The sequence below is a fragment of the Mirounga angustirostris genome, unplaced genomic scaffold, assembly GCF_029215605.1.
Source record: "Mirounga angustirostris isolate CCGP_5_RB_7025 unplaced genomic scaffold, mMirAng1.0.hap1 SCAF_4, whole genome shotgun sequence".
Taxonomy (NCBI): domain Eukaryota; kingdom Metazoa; phylum Chordata; class Mammalia; order Carnivora; family Phocidae; genus Mirounga; species Mirounga angustirostris.
The window spans coordinates 153427740-153447073 of NW_026991712.1; the positions used below are offsets into that span (position 1 = coordinate 153427740).

At 46.6% G+C, this 19334-nt stretch overlaps 1 protein-coding gene across 1 annotated transcript; it reads left to right on the forward strand.

The window, feature by feature from the left end:
* Positions 1 to 3686: 3686 nt before the first annotated feature.
* Positions 3687 to 11954, forward strand: LOC135364043 (cytochrome P450 4A11-like). Its single transcript, XM_064587546.1, has 11 exons — positions 3687 to 3918; positions 4809 to 4853; positions 5301 to 5428; positions 6432 to 6556; positions 6909 to 7063; positions 7507 to 7613; positions 7704 to 7894; positions 7991 to 8124; positions 9002 to 9066; positions 9212 to 9288; positions 11776 to 11954. Exons 1-11 carry the CDS (start codon positions 3687 to 3689, stop codon positions 11942 to 11944), a joined length of 1428 nt encoding a protein of 475 aa, XP_064443616.1. The 3' UTR covers positions 11945 to 11954.
* The last annotated feature ends 7380 nt before the right edge of the window (positions 11955 to 19334 follow it).

Sequence of the window (19334 nt, forward strand, 5' to 3'; positions counted from 1 at the left end):
TTGACATTTATGGGAACAAATGATATGTGTATGGGGTGGGTGAAAAACTGGCACTAGAAGACCAGTTCTGATGCTGTTGCAATATTCAGATAAGATGTGATGGTGGCCTGGTGAGGGGGAGTGCCATGGGACAGAGAGGCAGAGTGAGTGGGAGAAATATTGGAGAGTGTTTTTGATGGAGTTGGTAACTGACTGGATATGGGTCCAGTAGGGAAGAAATCTAGGATGATCTCTGTGTTTCTCTTCATTGAGGTAGAAAAAGCAAGAAGAATCACTCTTTCCCCTTGCTCTACCCTCTGCCCCATCCCATGTGTCTTCTGCTCTTCTTGATCCCGCCCTCAAGACTTACCTCCTCTATGAATGCTTCTCTAACCACCCAGCCCATGGGAATCTATCCTATGAACAACTGAAACACTCATTTTCATACCTTTCATTTGATATTTCATTTATTCATGTTTTCATTTATGACTCATTCCAAAGTCAGCAATTCTATGCAGCTTCATTATGTATCTCTTTTCATGTTCAACTTATCTTCCTAATTAGGTCTGGAAACTCCATGGTAGTGCAAACATTTTTTTTCCCCATCTCTTGGATTCCCTTGGAGCCCAGCTCTGGGCTAGGCCAGAAATAGGCTAGAAATAGTTACTCAATTCACTTGAATTAGGGAGACATATTAGAGGCTTTCAGGAAAGAGCAGGATGAGGAATATAATCCACAAAACAAGAGGACAGTGAAGGAATGGAGACATCCCAGGTCAAGGGGCTTGTCTACTAAGAGAATAAGCATAAAGCAGGGGGTGGGAAGGGAGGTGAGGAGAGGAAGAATAAAGTAAAATGACAACTATTTTCACCATGGGGGAACCTGGGCCTTGTTCCTAAGGGAGATGGTGCTGATAGAGAGGAAGGATGGAAGGTGCTGAGAGAGAGGCAATGAGAGAAAAAACAGGGCCTGGGGGTGAGTGGGGTGCTGAATAGAAGGAATGAGCTGGATGGGATGGGGCACAGAAACTTCATAGATGTCCAGTCCCAGACAGTTTTATGAAAACATTGAGGCTGGGCAGTGATCACTTCAGTCTGCTCTTAACTGACAGCACATTAGTTACAGTTTTGAAGGGGTTCAACTGGGAAGACCAACATGTTAGAGGCATAGGAGGCAGGATAGAGGGGAGGAATGAGTGGATGACATCTCTGATGCCAGATAACCTCATTTTTTTCAGAGGATTCTGAGGCATCTTCTGCCCTGGCAGGGACAGAGAGGATTGAGTGCCTAGCAGGGTGGGGATTCAGAACAGCTGCTACAGTGATGCTGAGGGCATTGGCAAGCAGTTGTTAAGAGACTGAGGAACCAGTGGAATTTACATAGTAGGTTCCATGCAGAGGGCCCAGGGCACATGGCTCCATTACATATTTTTCCCCACAACAGTCTGGAGTAAGAGAATGGAAATGTTCAGAAAGGAGGCATAGAGCCAGTCCTCACCCTCATTGCTGCATCCTGTACACCAGCCAGTGCTGGACAATGCCAGGATAAAAAGATGGATCGAGGGTAGGCCTCTCCCTGGGACAGCTCACAATCTGGGGGAGAGGACAGATAGATACAGTATAATGGATAGCTGCTATGACTGGAAAGACCCCAGTGGATTATCTAGACCTCATCTGGTCTTATGAATAAAGAAATTAAATCAAAAAAATTTAAAAAGTCAGTTTGCCCTGAGCCCCTTCTCTCCAGACCGAGAATTCCAAGGCTTACCCTCCTTTCATCCTTGCTGCCTGTGTGCTATACCAGTTGTGTCCATCTCTCCACTCCTTCGGATTACACAACCGTGAATCAGGAAACTGTTGAATGTGTCTAGCAGTGTTGGTCAGTTACCTTAAGTGATTCCAATATTTAAAAAACTGGGTTGAGAAGTATGAGCTTCCAGAGGAAGAAAATGAGCAAACAGAGAGATTGGAGGGGCACGAGGAGCATGAGGTGTTGTGGGATACAAGGAGACAATGTTGAAACAGTTTAAATGATAAATGGATGTCGAGTGCTCCTGAGACAACAAGGGTCAAGTTTGAAATGTGTTTCTTGGAATTAGTGACATGGAAACCAGCTATAACCATAGGAAGAGTTGTTGAAGTGACGGATATAGAAGCCAAGATGAAGTAGGCTGGGAAGGGAAAATCATGGCAATTAATTTGAAACTATGGAGAAAATATTGTCAACTCTGAAAAGTTTGGCTATGAAAAAGGAGAGAATTAGGATGTGACCAGATGGGGGACAGGGATTCCAGAGTGGAAGGATGGGGAGGACTCTCTCTACCACTTCCTGCCTCCCTCCACCCAGTTCCTAATAGAGGGAGAGGTTAGGATCTATAGCAAAGTTGTTGGCCTTGACCTAGAAGAAAGAAGGAGAAGTTGTGGCAGATGTAGAGCTTCATGTTTTGTGGTGTTTCCAAGCACAACAGGGAATAGACAAAATATAAATTCCATAAAATTCCATTAAAAAATCTCCAGATCATAGACAGTTTTCAATAAATTTAAAATACACTTAGTTTAACAATTTCAAGATCCACTCTCCATCTTCTTTTCTTCATGTAAATGTACCACTCAAACAGTTGAATTCAAGAGTACATAAAAGTCATCTGGTAAAAGTATACTTGCATAATATCAAGTTAAATAGATCACAGTTCTCAATAGTCAGTTAAATGCCTTCAGCCAACCCTCGCATTTGCTTGATTGGGGGCCATTCAAAAATAATAACTTCTAAGCATCACATATTACTTATTACTGATAAGGCAAAATAGGCTCTGCCATGCTAGACTCTCGTTGGGAATGATAGTAATTTTAAAATAATATTGAACCTCCTTCCTGTCTCAGGCAGACCACAGGCCAGCACAGCCCACAGAACCTGAAGATTGATTGCCTGTGCTGCCCCTTTATTTTCTGTCCACTGTCTGTCCTAGTATCTCACTCTGGGGACATTTTTTGTGGCCCCAGTCCCCAGGAGGAGCCAGGTGAGAACAGCTATAGTGGAGCACTGCCTGCATGAGTGGCCACAGCCTGAAAGCCAGGAGACACCGAGTATCAGCCTGTAGGGCTACTGCCCCTGCCACCATGGGCACCAACTCCTCTACAAGAGTGTCAACTGGCCCTGGCCAGACCTGTTCAGGGAGAGATGGCAGTCCCAAGCGGTTGTCTGGAAGACTGACGGACCAGTGGGTGTCAGAGTGACCCAGAGAGAGGAAGAGCCGGGCAGAGCACCATCTAGCTCCTTGGGGCTCCCCAGAGGAACTACTGACACTACCCAGGAGCAGGAGTTTCTGGAAGCTGACTGGCTTGGGGAGCAAGCAATCAAACAGGGGGCATGCAACGCTGCTGAAACAGGATCCCCCGGGGGCCCTTGCTGCACAGGTTTGAGGGGATCCTGGGGGATGAGGTAACAGATTCATGGTGAGAGGCTCCCCCTACACAGTCCCTGCACTGGATCCAAGGAGAAGGGCGGCCCCAGTGATGGACATGACCTGGGAGCTCAGAGTAGCCTCCTTAAGTCACTGGACAACACTTCTCAGTGTAGGGCCTGATTAACTTCCCCACCTCCACTCCCACTAGAACTGAAGTACCATGAATCTGGAATCCCAATCAGAGTCCAGCTCATCGGAAACTGTGCCAAACTCCTAATCAATGCTGATATCCCAAACTATCTCCATGTGGCCATCCTACCCTCCACCACCACTCCAAGCAGTGGACCTAAAGAGGAAGCAAGGTTTTATTGATTTGTCTTTCCCTTGGTTACAGCTCCAAAATGGTCAGGAGCTACAAGAGCTTCAGAAAAGGGCAGAGAAATATCCATGTGCCAGTCCTCGCTGGCTATGGGGAAGCAAGGTTAGCCTCATAGTCTACGACCCGGACTACATGAAGGTGATCCTGGGGCGATCAGGTGAGAACAAACCTACTTGTCCGTTGGAGTGGCTTTACCCACTTGGATACATTCCTGGGGGACTGTGACATTCCAGAAGAGACTGCTGGCTCAGTCATCAATATCTGACCCTCTACCTGCCATCCTCCCAGCCCAAGAGCCAGCAGAAGCCCAAATACAAGTTACTGTTTGAATGCTTAAACACCTGTGAGGGATTACCTCTTTCTCTCCTTTCTCTCCTTTCTCTCTCTTTCTTCCTTTCTTTCTCTTCCTTTCTTTTCTCTCTGTCTTCCTTTCTTTCTCTCTTTCCTTCCTTCCTTCCTTCCGTCCTTCCTTCCTTCCTTCCTTCCTTCCTTCCTTCCTTCCTTCCTTCCTTCCCTCCATTCCAACTTGCCACCTTTTCTTCTTTCCACCTTTCATTCTTTCCTTCTTTCTTTCTAACTTTCTTCACCACAGTGGTGTGACCCCAGAACTCAAGACAATCTCCTATCCATGATGGCTTGGGTGGAACCCCGACCTGTTGCCTGTGCTGGGACATGGGATGACTGACCAACCACAAAAAAAGGGAAAACAACAAACAAACACAAAACAAAACAAAACAAAAAGCACCAGACAAGCTATAGTCTTTTCCCTGCCACTGAGGACAGAAGCTGTATTTCTTGCTGATTCAACTTCCCACTCCATAAGGCTCTGCTGTGGGACACTAAGTCTGCCTTCCCGAGCCCACAGTAACTATCAAGAAAGAAAGAGAGTCCGGGTTGGAAGGCAAGTGGAGGTGGATTGACACAAACTGCCAGCTGACAATCATCAGGAAGGGATGGGGACAATGGTCTGGACCACAGCTACTTCCTGAGGGCAGCCTGTCTTCGTGGGTCACCTCCAGTTTCCTGTAACGCCCTTCTTACTTTCAGACCCAAAGTCTGATGGTTCCTACAGATTCATGGCTCCCTGGATAGGTAAGTACATTGAACTAGGAATATGGTTCGCCTCCTGCTTAGGTTTGCCAACATCTATCCATCTGGCCCAGATTAAATAAGAGGTGACTGGTACCACAGTCTCTCCACTCAACTCTGAATTGAGCCCCCTTTCCCTTCTTCTGATAAAAACCTCACACCTTCCTTATGGTAGGGGAGCCCTCCTGAAGGTCAGCTTCTCCCCCATCATTTCTGAGTCCTCGCCAATGATCTCAGCCTAACTTTTCACTGAAGTCCTCCGTTGACCCAACCCTGCTCTGTTTCAACCTCAACCTCACGGCTGTGCACCAGGCATTGGGAAGTCCCCTTCCTGACATGCACTAGCCTTGTCCAGGATGCCCTTCTTTCGACACCCTGGGTTCCTCCCCAGTTGTCCCCAGGCAACTCTTGGGAGGTTCCTTCCCCACACATACATCCATTGTGGTCCAGTGTATGGTTTGCTCATGTTGAATGGGCAGGCGTGGTTCCAGCATAGGCGGATGCTGACCCCAGCCTTCCACTATGACATCCTGAAGCCCTACGTGGGACTCATGGCCGATTCTGTCCGAGTGATGCTGGTGAGTTCAACCCCTCCTCACCTGCACACTCACACCCACAGCACAGTCCACAAAGTCCACTCTCAGACAGCTGTGTCCCTCAGACATCCATTAGACTTGGCCCTTGGAATCACCCACTTATACCATACTATGAGACAGGGCTTCCTGGGGATGGATGGAACAAGAAAGCACCCAGGCACCCACTTTCATCCACTCTTTGCTCATTGCCCACAGGAGAGACAGTCATGGCAGATAAAGGGTCCCTTCTCCTCCCGCTTCCATGCCTTTGGCTTGCACAGGAAGAGTAGTCAATGCCCCTGGACAACAGGACAAGCTGCCCCTGGCTGGCCTGGGCAGTAGCAGCTTCAGTGGTAGGGTGGACATCCCAGGATGTCACTCAGGTGGACTCTGGCCTGGGGCTGAAGGCTTCTGGTGGATTTTAGCCACTCCATGGAGGGAAATGGAGATCAGGTCTCTACCTCCAGGGCTGGGTCCTGCCATAACATCACCTCTGAGCATGACCCTATTTCTCACTCACTGTGCTCAACTGACATTTGCTGAATAAGAGGAATTGAGGTCTCTGATATCCCCTCCTTAGGAACCCCAGTACTGGCCCCTTGACCTTTCCTTTGCCTTGACTCTTGCTCCCTAAATTGGGACTTCACTGGTTTCTCATGTGTAGATCAACCGCAGGACAGAAAAGATTCCCCTTAGTCCCCTGAGAAACAATGTTTTCTGGTCTGCTAAAAGGAGGTTATCACCAAACTTATTCCTAAGTCAGACTATAAGAGATCATGATTAATTAAAAAACAATTAAATAACAACTTCCTCAGAGTATATTCTGAGAAAATACTCACCATATTACAAATACTTGGCTATACGGTCCTAAATTGATGAAACACAACCGCTTTAGAAAGTGAGGGCATCTCATCAGAATATGAGGAGAGGCAGAGAGAGAGTCTAGCCTTGTCAACATGGGCCTTCTGGAGGAGTAGAGAAGGACCAATGTGTCCCTCTACCACAGGACAAATGGGAGGAGCTCCTCAGCCAGAACTCAGCTCTGGAGATCTTTGGACACATCTCCTCGATGACGTTGGACACCATTATGAAGTGTGCCTTCAGCTACCAGGGCAACCACCAGGCAGACAGGTCAGTGAAATCCTTAGCTGCCGGCTTCTATTTCTTACCAACTAGTGTGGACTTATCTGAGAGGCAGTTAGGGCAGCTGGGATGTTTACCAGCCCAAAGAGCTACATTCTGCAGAGAGCTCCAGGCCACAGTCAAATTCAGCGCACACCAAGCCTTCATCCCTGCCACAGGGAGAAGCCTGGCTGCCCACATCCCTCATAAGGGGCTGAGAGTCTCGAGGGTGTAAGAATAACATGACAAATGCCTAGGGTTACCTGTCCCATTGACTGAGGAACGCTCCACCCACTGGCCCACTCCACTCCAGGTCAGATGCCTCCCTCCATCCAGTCCCTTCTGCATCCTCCCCTTTCAGGTACTTCCAATCCTACCTTCAGGCCATTCGGGACCTGAACAACCTGGTGCTTTCCCGGATAAGGAATGCTTTCTACCAGAAAGACTTCATCTACAGGCTGACCCCTGAGGGCCGCCGGAACCACCGGGCCTGCCAGCTTGCCCATCAACACACAGGTTGGGACTCTGCCCCCTGGGCCCCTCCCCTCCTTCATCAGGCACATCCCAAAGGGACTGACCCTGCCCCCTCAGGCAGAGTCCTGCCCCTCGCTGCCCCTCCAGGACCTGGGAAACACCCACCCCAGGCACTCCCCTGGTGCAGCTGTTAGGGTGCCAGGTGCTATGCAGGAAGCTGCATGTGTCACCACACGGGTGAAGGTTGAAGGAGAGCCCCTGCCAGCAGCATTCAAGCAGAGCCTCCTTGGGCTGCGCTGTTGAGGGGAGTGAGGACCGGCAAGCGCCTGGCGCTAGAGCTCTCCCCCGGAGAAGCACACCCATTCCCACGCTCCGGATCCACCTGGCAGGCTGACTGGGGCACAGGGGGCAGGTGGGCTACTGTGGGTGGCTGTGTCTGGGCACCCAGAGCTCTCAGCTCTGCCTGGGAACACTGTTCTGGACAGACCAAGTGATCAAGCTGAGGAAGGCTCAGCTGCAGGAGGAGGGAGAGCTCGAGAAGGTCAGGAGCAAGAGGCACTTGGACTTTCTGGACATCCTCCTCTTTGCCCAAGTGAGTGTGGCAGGGGAGGCCTGAGGCTTTGCAGACAAGTGTGGAGGAGGGGGGCAAACTCAAACCCTGCCCTCCTTCCCTGTCTCCCAGAGGGAGAACGGGAACAGCTTGTCTGACAAGGACCTCCATGCGGAAGTGGACACCTTCATGTTTGAGGGCCATGACACCACAGCCAGCGGCATCTCCTGGATCCTCTATGCTCTGGCCACACACCCCGAGCATCAGCAGAGGTGCCGGGAGGAGATCCAGAGCCTCCTGGGGGACAGCGCCTCCATCACCTGGTGAGTACTCATGAGATGGGAGGGCCCTGCCCCCTCAACTAGAGAATTCCCTGGTTGTCAGGGCCTTGCCGGCCCTTCAGGATAGCTTTGTTTTAGGGACCACCTGGACCAGATGCCCTACACCACCATGTGCATCAAGGAGGCACTGCGACTCTATCCGCCAGTTCCAGGTGTCGGCAGAGAGCTCAGCAAGCCCATCACCTTCCCTGATGGACGCTCCTTACCCAAAGGTGTGAGCCTCACCACTCTCACCCCATAAGTACTCTGCAGGAATGCGTGGGAGGTCAGAAATCCGCAAGTTCTGGGGCAGTTTGTGCATGTCTTTGAGACTCATTTCCCCCTCAAGTAAATCAAACATTACTTTGTTTGGATGAGGTTATGGTGTGCTTCCACCGAGCTTAAATCGGCCCAAAGATCAAGAAATAAATACATGACAGCCTCTGAATGGGGCTGTGTGAGTTGCCCTAATATTCTAATGTCCTGAGTTATGAGTGCTTGAGAGATAATCAGATGGGGCAGGGGTAGATGTGGTCTTTCCTTATAGGGTCTTGGCTAACGAGCGAGATTAGAGTATTCACTGTGAAATGTCAGATGGTCCAGTCTCCGGGGAACCCTCAGGTTGATGGCCCGATCTGAGATCCCTGCTATGACTGGAGGCCACCTTTCAGCTCCCCTCTGCTCCGAATCCCAGCCCTGCCACGGCTTGGCTGGGTGGTCATAGGCAAGTTGGTCAGCCTCTCCGTGCTCAGGTGCCTCATGGGACCAATGGAGATGTGAGCCTTCATTGGAGGGTTGTTGTGAGGATGGAGGAGTTCATGCATATTCCCCAAGGGCTCATGGATGGTACTGATAAATGTGAGTTGTCCCTTGAGTTGCTCCAAAAAACAAGCCTCCAGCTCTTTCCTGCTTCTCAGCCTGGTCATGGTTATCTACTAATCTGTGCACACGTGCACACATTCTGTGCCATGTCTGCCCCACGTCTCCTGCAACGCTATCATTCCATTCACAGAGATGAAAAGTGGCTCTCACTGTGGCTGCCAAGCTTGTGTGGGTGCACCTGGGCCCCACAGGCATGTATGATCAGTCTTCTCTGTTCTGCCCCCACAGGATTCTCAGTCTTGCTCTCCTTTTATGCCCTTCACCACAACCCCAAAGTGTGGCCAAACCCAGAGGTATGACGGCCTTGGGAGGAGGGCGTGGGATGACCTCTCCAAACCAACCTCCTTCTCCTGTCCCACCTCTGGGTCTGCTGTCCCTTGGATGATTGGAAGGAGGGGCCTGATTATGCCTGTCCTGACCCTGGTGCTCCTTCTGCAGGTGTTTGACCCTTCCCGGTTTGCACCAGATTCCTCTCGACACAGTCATGCTTTCCTGCCCCTCTCAGGAGGAGCAAGGTGAGGCACTTGTACCAGGAGGGGGGAGGGGCTGTTTCCTGGGTACATACCTGATGTTTGTGACCTCCTACATTTGTGTGGGTGTCTTTAGATATGCCCTGGCATGTTGGCGTGCTGGGAAAGAGGTGTGTGTCTCTATGACAAAGAAAGTTGGTAATCACTCCACGCCATGGACACTTGGACCCATTGCTCTTACCCAGTCTCCAGCCACAATTCAGTGTCAGTGGGTGTTCAAAAGCTCAGGGTATTCTTGTGAGTTCTTCATTTTATGAGTATGACTTTATAGAATTAGATTTTCTCACATGTTCTTTTCAAGTGTTGTCGATGTCAAAGTCAGGATGGAATCAAAAGATGTCTTTTGCACACATCCTCAAACCAGCCTTTACCACTCAGCTCCCCATTCCGCCCCACACTGCACCATTGACTACATTGCATGTGTTTCCATCCTCAGCTGCCCGCATGTCTCAAATACTTAAGCCATACACAGGAAAGTTTCCTGCAGTCTCCTAAGGCCTTCATAAAGTACTCGACTAATCTGTGTTGCCACTATATTTTCATCTATCCAGATGAATTTTTGATTCCACGGTAATGGTCATGTACACTTGACAATGTTCCCAGTTGTCCAATCATTACATATGATCTGGGCTCTACATACCTTAATGTTACACTTAGAGTCCAATCATCCAAATGGGCAAACATATAAAAATGAGGACATTAAATTGCTTTTGAGAGAAAATCTACTCTGTTGTATGTATATGACACACGGAGTTTGAACATTACCTGGTGTGTCAAACGTAAAGCACACTTGAAACGGCTGTTCAGTGGGATGACTATTCTCCAGAGTGGCCTCTGTGAAATCCTCTAGTGCTGCTGAAAGTGTCCTATAAATAGAAACTACAGTAAACTTTGTAAGTAGTTACTAGAAAAATGGTTTTTTCCAAATACAGAAATCTGTCAATGCTTCACATACGGAGGGAATCCACTTTCACACACCATCTTAAGCAAATTATTCTTCAGATACTGGCTCCAGGATTTGTTTCTCCCTGGGATTGAGTCCTTCCTCCTAGACATTGGTGCAAGTCATGTAGCTGCCAGTAGAGACAGGAGAGGGGTAGGCAGCTCAATTCCTAGCTCAGAACTAATGGTTACTCATATTTTATTCCATTCAGGGTTTTTTCTTTTCAGTTCAATAAACATCGTTCAATTATATCACTGCCTATCCTCTGCTATGAGATGGCATACTGACCTTGCCTCCAGGAGTTCACAGTCAAGAAATAAATGCTTCCACTCAAAAGAGACATCATTCGTCTTTCTTTCTTTCTTTCTTTCTTTCTTTCTTTCTTTCTTTCTTTCTTTCTTTCTTTCTTTCTTTCTTTCTTTCTTTCCTTTCTTTCTTTCTTTCCTTTCTTTCTTTCTTTCTTTTCTTTTTTCACTCATTTACTAATTGAGCCCACTGTAGGAAGCTCCATGTTCCTGGCACTTTCCTGTTCTGGAAAGTGATGTGTCTTTGAGTAAAATACATGGTGATTTCAGTGTTCAGGAATGAAGAGGCACAGCCAGCAGGGGTGGGGGGTGAGGGCAGGCTGGCATTGCCCTTAGCCTTGAGCATGTGGCAGGCAGAGGTGGAGGGAGGGCATTCTCTGGGATCTCTTCAGCAGGAGCTGAGCTGGGAGGAGGAGCTGGACAGGTGACAGGTGAGTGAGCCAACAACCCAGAGAGGACTTTGATGCCATCTGAGGCATGTGGACATGTCCTACCTGTGATGGAGAGCATGGGAGGCTCTGATCTGGGCTGGGGCTTCAGGAGAGGGAACAGAGGCAGGAGACTGAAAAGTCCGGATGAGGAGGTTGAGGGATGGCAGGCAGGACCATTGCTGCTGTAGAACTGGAAGGCTATAGCAGCTGGTTGACTGAGGGGCTGAGGGGGAGACAGGAGTCTGGACCCAACCTGGAAGGAAGTTGGTGCAACAGGCAGAGCGTCAAGGCTCTGCCCCTGCAGAAAGCTTCCCTGTTGTCATTCTGACTTCCTGACCCAACCCTGTCTCGTCCTTTCTGAGGATCTGGATCCCTGTGTGCCCCAGATGGTTAGGGCCTGAAGTGTGGCCCAGCCCACCCCCTATGGTGCCCTGGCCTGGTCTCCACATTGTGAAACCAGAAATTGCTTGTGCAGAGAGCAAACAACTTAATAATTCACTGTTTTAGTGATCACTTGACTTGGCCCCGAGGCTCAAGATGCTGACCCTCTTGTAACAGGATTTCAGGACTACTGAGACCAGAGGTAGAGTAGGAGCTAATCCTGGAAGAGTGTAGGCTTTGTCAAAGGTCAAGGGGAGAGTGTGAAACAAGCAAGACTGCGTAGGCGTAGAGATGTGTTTGTGTCCTGAGGAAAGGGGATCTGGGCTGGGCCCATGCAGGAGGGCCCTGAATGTGCTGTTCCTAGCAGGGGGTTTGAGGCCACTCCTCATTTCCGTTTCCCTCCCTGACCCAGGAACTGCATCGGGAAGCAGTTTGCCATGAACGAGCTGAAGGTGGCGGTGGCCCTGACCCTGCTCCGCTTTGAGCTGGCACCAGATCCTCTCAAGGTCCCTGTTCCCACTCCAAGAATTGTGTTGATGTCCAAGAATGGGATCCACCTGCATCTCAGGAAGCTCCTCTAACACTTGTGGGGACAAGGACAAGCCCCAAGGGCCTCCTGCCTGCCATCCTATCTTCCTGTTAGTCTCTCCTGTCTGCTGTGCCTAAGGACACAGGTTGCCCTGTTACAACCTTCAAAGACTCCTTGGTTGGAGTGTCTGGATAGCAGATGAATGGGAAAGATATTGAATGGTTAATAAACATTGACCATGCCAGCACAACTGACTAACACTCGAGCTCATACTCTACAGACAGTTCTGCATTCTGCTTTCATCACTTTATTATAAGCTCTACTCGCATAAAAAATTCTCCATGAGCATCATTTTCAATGACTGCTACATCTAGCCACGTGGTGTACTCTACATTTGCTCACAGAAACTGCCCTGCATAGTGAGACTTGGCCATTTGTGCCAATATGTCAGCTTGATACCTGAAACACACTCTTGCTCCTGGGAAAGGCTGGATCAAATAGAGCAAACACGAAATGTCCCCTGTAAAGTTTGGGAGATATCACATGTGGGCTGGAGGGTGGTTTTCAGCAAATGGTTCACAGCAGAGTCTCTGGGGCCACACTGCCTGGGCATGAATGCTGGCTCCACCTCTTACCAGTAGGGTGACCCTGAGCAGGCAGCTAAGCTCTTTGTGCCTTCTTTTTTCACTTAGACTACAGGAATATTTTTTAATTAATTAATTGATTGATTTAAATTCAAGTTAGTTAACACATAGTATATATTGTTTTCAGGAGTAAAATTTAGTGATTTAACACTTACATATAACACCTAGTCCTCATCACAACAAATACCTTCCTTAATGCCCATCACCTATTTAGCCCTCCCCCCACCCCACATCCCCTCCAGCAACCCTCAGTTTGTTCTCTACAGTTAAGAGCCTCTTATGGTTTGCCTCCGTCTCTGTTTCTATCTTGTTTTATTTTTCTTTCCCTTCCCCTGTGTTCATCCTTTTTGTTTCTTAAATTCCACGTATGAGTGAAATCATACCATATTTGTCTTTCTCTGACGGACTTATTTTGCTTAGCATAATACCCTCTAGTTCCACCCACATCCTTGCAAGTGGCAAGACTTCATTCTTTTGGATGGCTGAGTCATATTCCATCATATATATATAATGCCACTTCTTCTATATCCATTCACCCGTCGATGGACATCTGGGCTCTTTCCACATTTTGGTTATTTTGGACATTGCTGCTGTAAACGCTGGGGTGCATGTGCCCCTTCGAATCACCATGTGTATCCTTTGGATAAATACCCAGGAGTGCAATTGCTAGGTTGTAGGATAGCTCTATTTGTAACTTTTTGAGGAACCTCCATACTGCTTTCCACAGTAGCTGCACCAGTTTGTATTCCCACCAACAGTGCAAGAGGGTTCTTCTCTCTCTGCATCCTCTGCAACATCTGTTGTTTCCTGAGTTGTTAATTTTAGCCATTCTGACTAGTGTGAGGTGGTATCTCACTGTGGTTTCTGTTTAAGAGACTGTCTTTTTCCCGGTCGATAGTCTTTCCTGCTTTGTTGAAGATTATTTGGCCATATAGTTGTGGGTCCATTTCTGGGGTTTCTATTCTGTTCCATTGATCTCTGTGTCTGTTTTTGTGCCAGTACCATACTGTCTTGAGGATGACAGCTTTGTAATACAGCTTGAAGTCTGGGATTGGGATGCTTCCCTCTTTGCTTTTCTTTTTAAACATTACTTTGGCTATTTGGGGTCTTTTCTGGTTCCATACAAATTTTAGGATCATTTCTTCTGGCTCTGGAAAAAATGCTGATGGTATTTTGGTATAGATTGTATTCCATTTCTTTGTGGCTTCCACAATTTTTTTCCTAAGTGTTCTATAGTTTTCAGCTTCAGATCTCTTACCTCTTTGGTTAGGTTTATTCCTAGGTATCCTGTGGGTTTTGATGCAATTGTAAATGAGATCGATTCCTTGATTTCTCTTTCTGCTGCTTCATTATTGCTGTATAGATGCAGCAGATTTCTGTACGTTGATTTTATATGCTGTGACTTTGTGGAATTCATGTACCAGTTCTTGCCATTTTTTGGTGGAGTCTTTCGAGTTTTCTACGTAGAGTATGATGTCGTCTGCAAAGACTCAAAGTTTGACTTCTTCCTTGCCGATTCGGATGCCTTTTATTTCTTTTTGTTGTCTGATTGCCGAGGCTCGGACTTCCAGTACTATGTTGAACAACAGTGGTGAGAGTAGACATCCCTGTCGTGTTCCTGACCTTAGGGGAAAAGCTCTCAGTTTTTCCCCATTGTGGATGATATTAGTTCCGTGTCTTTCACATATGGCCTTTATGATGTTGAGGTATTTCCTTCTACCCTTACTTTCTTGAGGGTTTTTATCAAGAAAGATGCTGTATTTTGTCAAATGCTTTTTCTGCGTCTATTGAGAGGATCATATGTTTCTTATCCTTTCTTTTATTAATGTGGTGTAACACGTTGATTGATACGCACCCCTGCAGTCCAGGAATAAATCCCAGTCGATCGTGTGAATAATTCTTTAATGGACTGCTGAAGTCGATTTGCTAGTAACTTGTTGAGAAATTTTGTACCTGTGTTTGTCAGGGATATTGGTCAGTAATCCTCCTTTTTAGCTGGGTCTTTGTCTGGTTTTGGAATCAAGGTAATGCTTACCTCATAGAATGAGTTTGGAAGTTTTCCTTTCATGTCTGGTTTTTGGAACAGTTTCAGAAGGATAGGTATTAACTCTTCTTTAAATGTTGGTAGAATTCCCCTGGGAAGCTATCCAGCCCTGCGCTCTGGTTTGTTGGAAGGTTTTTGATTACTGATTCAATTTCTTCACTGGTTATGGGTGTGTTCAGATTTTCTATTTCTTCCTGTTACAGTTTTGGTAGTGTATATGTTTCTAGGAATTTATCCATTTCTTCCACATTGCCCAATTTGTTGGCATATGGTTGCTCATAATCATCTTACAGTTGTTTGTATTTCTGTGGTGTTGGTTGTGATCACTCCTCTTTCATCTGTGATTTTATTTATTTGGGTTCTTTCTCTTTTTGATAGGTCTGGGTAGGGGATTATCAATTTTGTTAATTCTTTCAAAGAACCAGCTCCTAGTTTCATTGATCTGTTCTACTGTGTGGTTTTTTTTATTTCTATATCATTTGTTTCTGTTCTAATCTTTATTATTTCCCTTCTTCTGCTATTTTATGGTTTGCTGTTTTTTTCCCCCAACTCCATTTGGTGTAAGGTTAGGTTGTATATTTGAGAGTTTCTTGGTTTTTGAGGAAGGCCTGGATTGCTATATGCTTCCCTCTAATGACCACCTTTGCTGTGTCCCAAAGTTTTGGACTGTCATGTTTTCATTTTCATTTGCTTCATGTATATCTTTTATTTCTTCTTTAATTTCCTGCTTAACCCATTCATTCTTAAGTAGGCTATTCGTAACCTCCATGTATCTGTGGTCCTTCCAATTTTTTTCTCATGGTTGACTTCAAGTTTTATAGCATTGTGGTCAGAAAATATGCATGGTATGACCTCACTCTTTTTGTACTGGTTGAGGCCTGATTTGTGACCCAGGATGTCATCTATTCTGGACAATGTTCCATGTGCACTCGAAAAGAATGTTTTTCTTTAGGATGAAAAGCTCTGAATATAACTGTTAAGTCCATCTGGCCCCGTGTGTCATTCAAAGCCTTGTTGCCTTGTTGATTTTCTGCTTTGATGATCTGTCCATTGCTGTGAGTAGGGTGTTAAAGTCCCCTACTCTTATTGTATTATTATCAATGAGTTTCTTTAAGCTTGTTACTAATTGATCTATATATTTGGCTGCTCCCAAGTCGGGGGATAAATATTTATAATCATGAGAACTTCTTGTTGGATAGACCCGTTTATTGTGATATAGTGCCCTTGTTCATCTCTTATAACCTTCTTTGGTTTAAAATCTAGATGGTCTGATATAAGTGTGGCCACTCCAGCTTTCATTTGATGTCCATTAGCATGATAAATGGTTCTCCATCCCCTCACCTTCAATCTGGAGGTGTCTTTGGGTCTAAAATGAGTCTCTTGTAAGCAGCATATCGATTTTTTTTTTTTTTTAAGATTTTCTTTATTTATTTGACAGAGACAGAGATAGTGAGAGCAAGAACACAAGCAGCGGGACTGGGCAAGGGAGAAGCAAGCTTCCCCCCGAGGAGGGAGCCCATTGTCGGACTCGATCCCAGGAGCCTGGGATCATGACCTGAGCCGAAGGCAGATGCTTAACGACTAAGCTACCCAGGCGCCCAGGTCTTTTTTTTTTTTTTAATCCATTCTGATACCCTATGTCTTTTGATTGGAGCATTTAGTCCAATTACTTACCAGTGATTACTGGTAAGTATGAACTTAGTGCCATTGTATTACCTCTAAAGTCGCTGTTCCTGTAGATTGCCTCTATTCCTTCTAGGTGTTGTTGTAGGTTTTTTGTTTGTTTGTTTTGCTTTTGGTGTCTCCTTCCCTCTCGAAGGGTCCTCCTTCATATGTCTTGCAGGGCTGGTTTAGTGTTTATGACTCCTTTTGTTTTTGCTTGTCTTGGAAACTCTTTATCTTTCCTTCTATTCTGAATGAGAGCCTTGATGCATAAAGTATTCTTGGTTGCATATTTTTCCACTTTGGCACATTGACTATATCATGCCTCTCTCTTCTAGCCCGCCAGATTTTTGTGGGCAGGTCTGCTGCTAACCTTACGTGTCTACCTTGTAGGTTAAGTACCTTTTGTCACTAGCTGCTTTCAAAATTCTCTATCGTGTATTTTCAAGTTTCACACTGATATGTCTCGGTGTTGACCTGTTTTGGTTGATTTTGAAGGTAGTTCTTTGTGCTTCTTGGACTTGGAAGCCTGTTTCTTTCCCCAGATTAGGGAAGTTCTCAGGTATAATTTGTTCAAATTTGCCTTCTGCCCCTTTTTCCTGCTCCTCTCTTCTGGGATTCCTCTGATATGGATATTATTGTGCTTTGTGGACTTCCTGAGTTCCATAAGTCTACCTTCAAGATCTAATGGTTTTCTTTCCCTCTTCTTTCCAGCTTCATTACTTTCCATAATTTTATCTTCTATCTCATTATTCATTCGTCTGCTCCTTCCATCTTTGTTGTGATTACGTACAGTGGGTTTTGCATCTCACTTATAGCATGTTTTAATTTCAGCCTCACTAGGTTTTAGGTCTTCTATCTCTGTAGCAAGGCTTCCTCTGTTGTCTTCTATGCTTCTTTCAAGCCCAGCTAGTATTCTTATGACACTTGTTCCAAATTCTTATTCAGATATATTGCTTATGTCTGTTTTGAGAAAATCGCTGGCTGTGATTTCTTCTTGACCTTTGTTTTGGAGAGAATTCCTCTGCCTTGTCATTTTGTATGTTTCCTGTTCCCGAGAGTAATGCTATTTTAAGAGGCGTCATACACTGTCCAGGGCCTGGCGCTTCAGGAAGTGCTTCTGGTGTAAGCTGTGTGCATGCTGCTACTGCGTTTTGGCCGCTCTTTCCCACAGGTCAGTCCTCTGCAGAGTTGCACCTTGCTTGCAGGGGGGAGTGTTTGGACCTTAACTAGGTGTTCTTTGATTTGTTTGTTAAAGTAAGCCTGGAAAAAAAGAAAGGACAAAAAAAGAGAGAGAGAGGAAAGGAAAAGGAATGAAAATGAACAAACAAAAACCTATAAGCCTGTTTTGAAAGTAAAAGAAAGGAAAAAGAAAAAGAATAAAAAACCCTGATCCACAGAAAGAGAAAATGAAAAGAAAAAAGAAACAAACAGTGTAAGTCTGTTTTGAAAGGGGAATTAAAAGAAATAAGAGAAAATGAAAACAATGGAAAGAAAGGAAGCCTGGTCCTATTTCCACCAGAACTGAGCTGATGCTTTGGAGCACTCTATGGTCAGTGACCTTGGTACATGCAATGGGCCTGTGTTGGTCTTCTGAGGGAGGGACCCACTATACTGCTCACAGTCAGACTTGCCCTGGTAAAGATGCCCCAGACAGGTGCAGGGTGGCAAGGTTTGGTGTAAGCAGCTCCCATCTCCATGGGAGGCACGTGTTTTTCTCTGAAGTCTGACCACACTGGTGGGCTGGGGGTGGGGGTGATATTGATGCCACCCCACTGTCTTGTCCGTGGAAGGGGATCTCCCACCTGTCCCTTTTCAGGAAGCTCTGAGAGAAAAATGAATAATCTCCCATCCTGTGTCCCAAGCCTCCATCAGATCCCTGCCCTCACCCCTTCTGTGCCTGGGCCGTCAACACACTCACTGCCATACTTCTCCATTTTATCTCTGGCACATGGCTGGGATTCAAACCTCCAAATGTTAAAGGACCTGGTGCAGGCTGGACCCACTCCCTTCTCCCAGAGAGGAGCCTCCCCATGCTGAGACTTGAGAATTTTTTTAAAAAATCTTTTTTTTTTAGGATTGTTTTGGGGAAAAAGCATAAAGTTCCTTGCTCAGTGTCTAGAATATAGTAAGCACTCAGTAAATGCTAGCTATTTCCAAGCATTATGCACACAATTCTATAGAGGAAACCGAGGACTCAGGGAAGCAAACACGGAGTTACACCCAGAATTGCAACGCAATTCCTAGGCTGTCCCAATTCCAAACTCTCTCCACAACTGCCCCTCATGTGCTAGGTGCAAAGCTGGTACTGATCCAAGCGAGGGAAGGAGTCAGGCTCCAGAGTCCCTGGGCCTGGGCCAGTGAGGGGCGGAAAGTAACCATAGAACTGGAGGAAAGTTGAGAGGCATGGGTAACATGGTTACACACCCCTGGGTTTGGACAGGAGCCCAGGATTTGGGGGGAAAGGTGAGACCTGTGGACCCATGGGTTGTGTAATGAATCTCCTGTCACAAGGTCGGCCACAGGAGGAGGGCATAGGAGTAACAGGTAGATGGTGAGGAACAAGGGCAAGAGGAAAAGCTGCCTTCCAAAGAACTCTTCATGAAAACACCTTGTTCTCCTTTCTGAATTATGGGCTTGGAGTCGATTTGGGAGAAGAGACTCAGGAACAAAGTGAGGCCGAGAGACTAACTTGTCCTCCTCAGATGTGCTTTCATATGATCTCCGTGAGTCTTTAGTGCCCATCCCTCTCCCTAGCACTCTTCACCTGGTGAATTTCTATTCACCCTTCAGGGTCCCATTCTTGTTTTTAGTTGTCTCCTTCCTGGGTGGGCCCAGCCCACTATTCACTCTTTCAGTACAGGCCTTATCATGTTTTCCTGGATTGCGTTACTTTTCTGCCTTTACCTCCTAGACTGTGAGCTCAGGGAAACATTTGCTGAGTGCATGAGTGACTGACTGAATGAGCATTCCTGGGAGGACCTTGGGAAAGGGACAATTACCCCCCCCCCCCACCTTACAGAAGGAGAAACTGAAGTGCAGAGAATATGGTTGGCCAGCTTCATATGGCATGAGCAAGCCCTGGGCTGGGC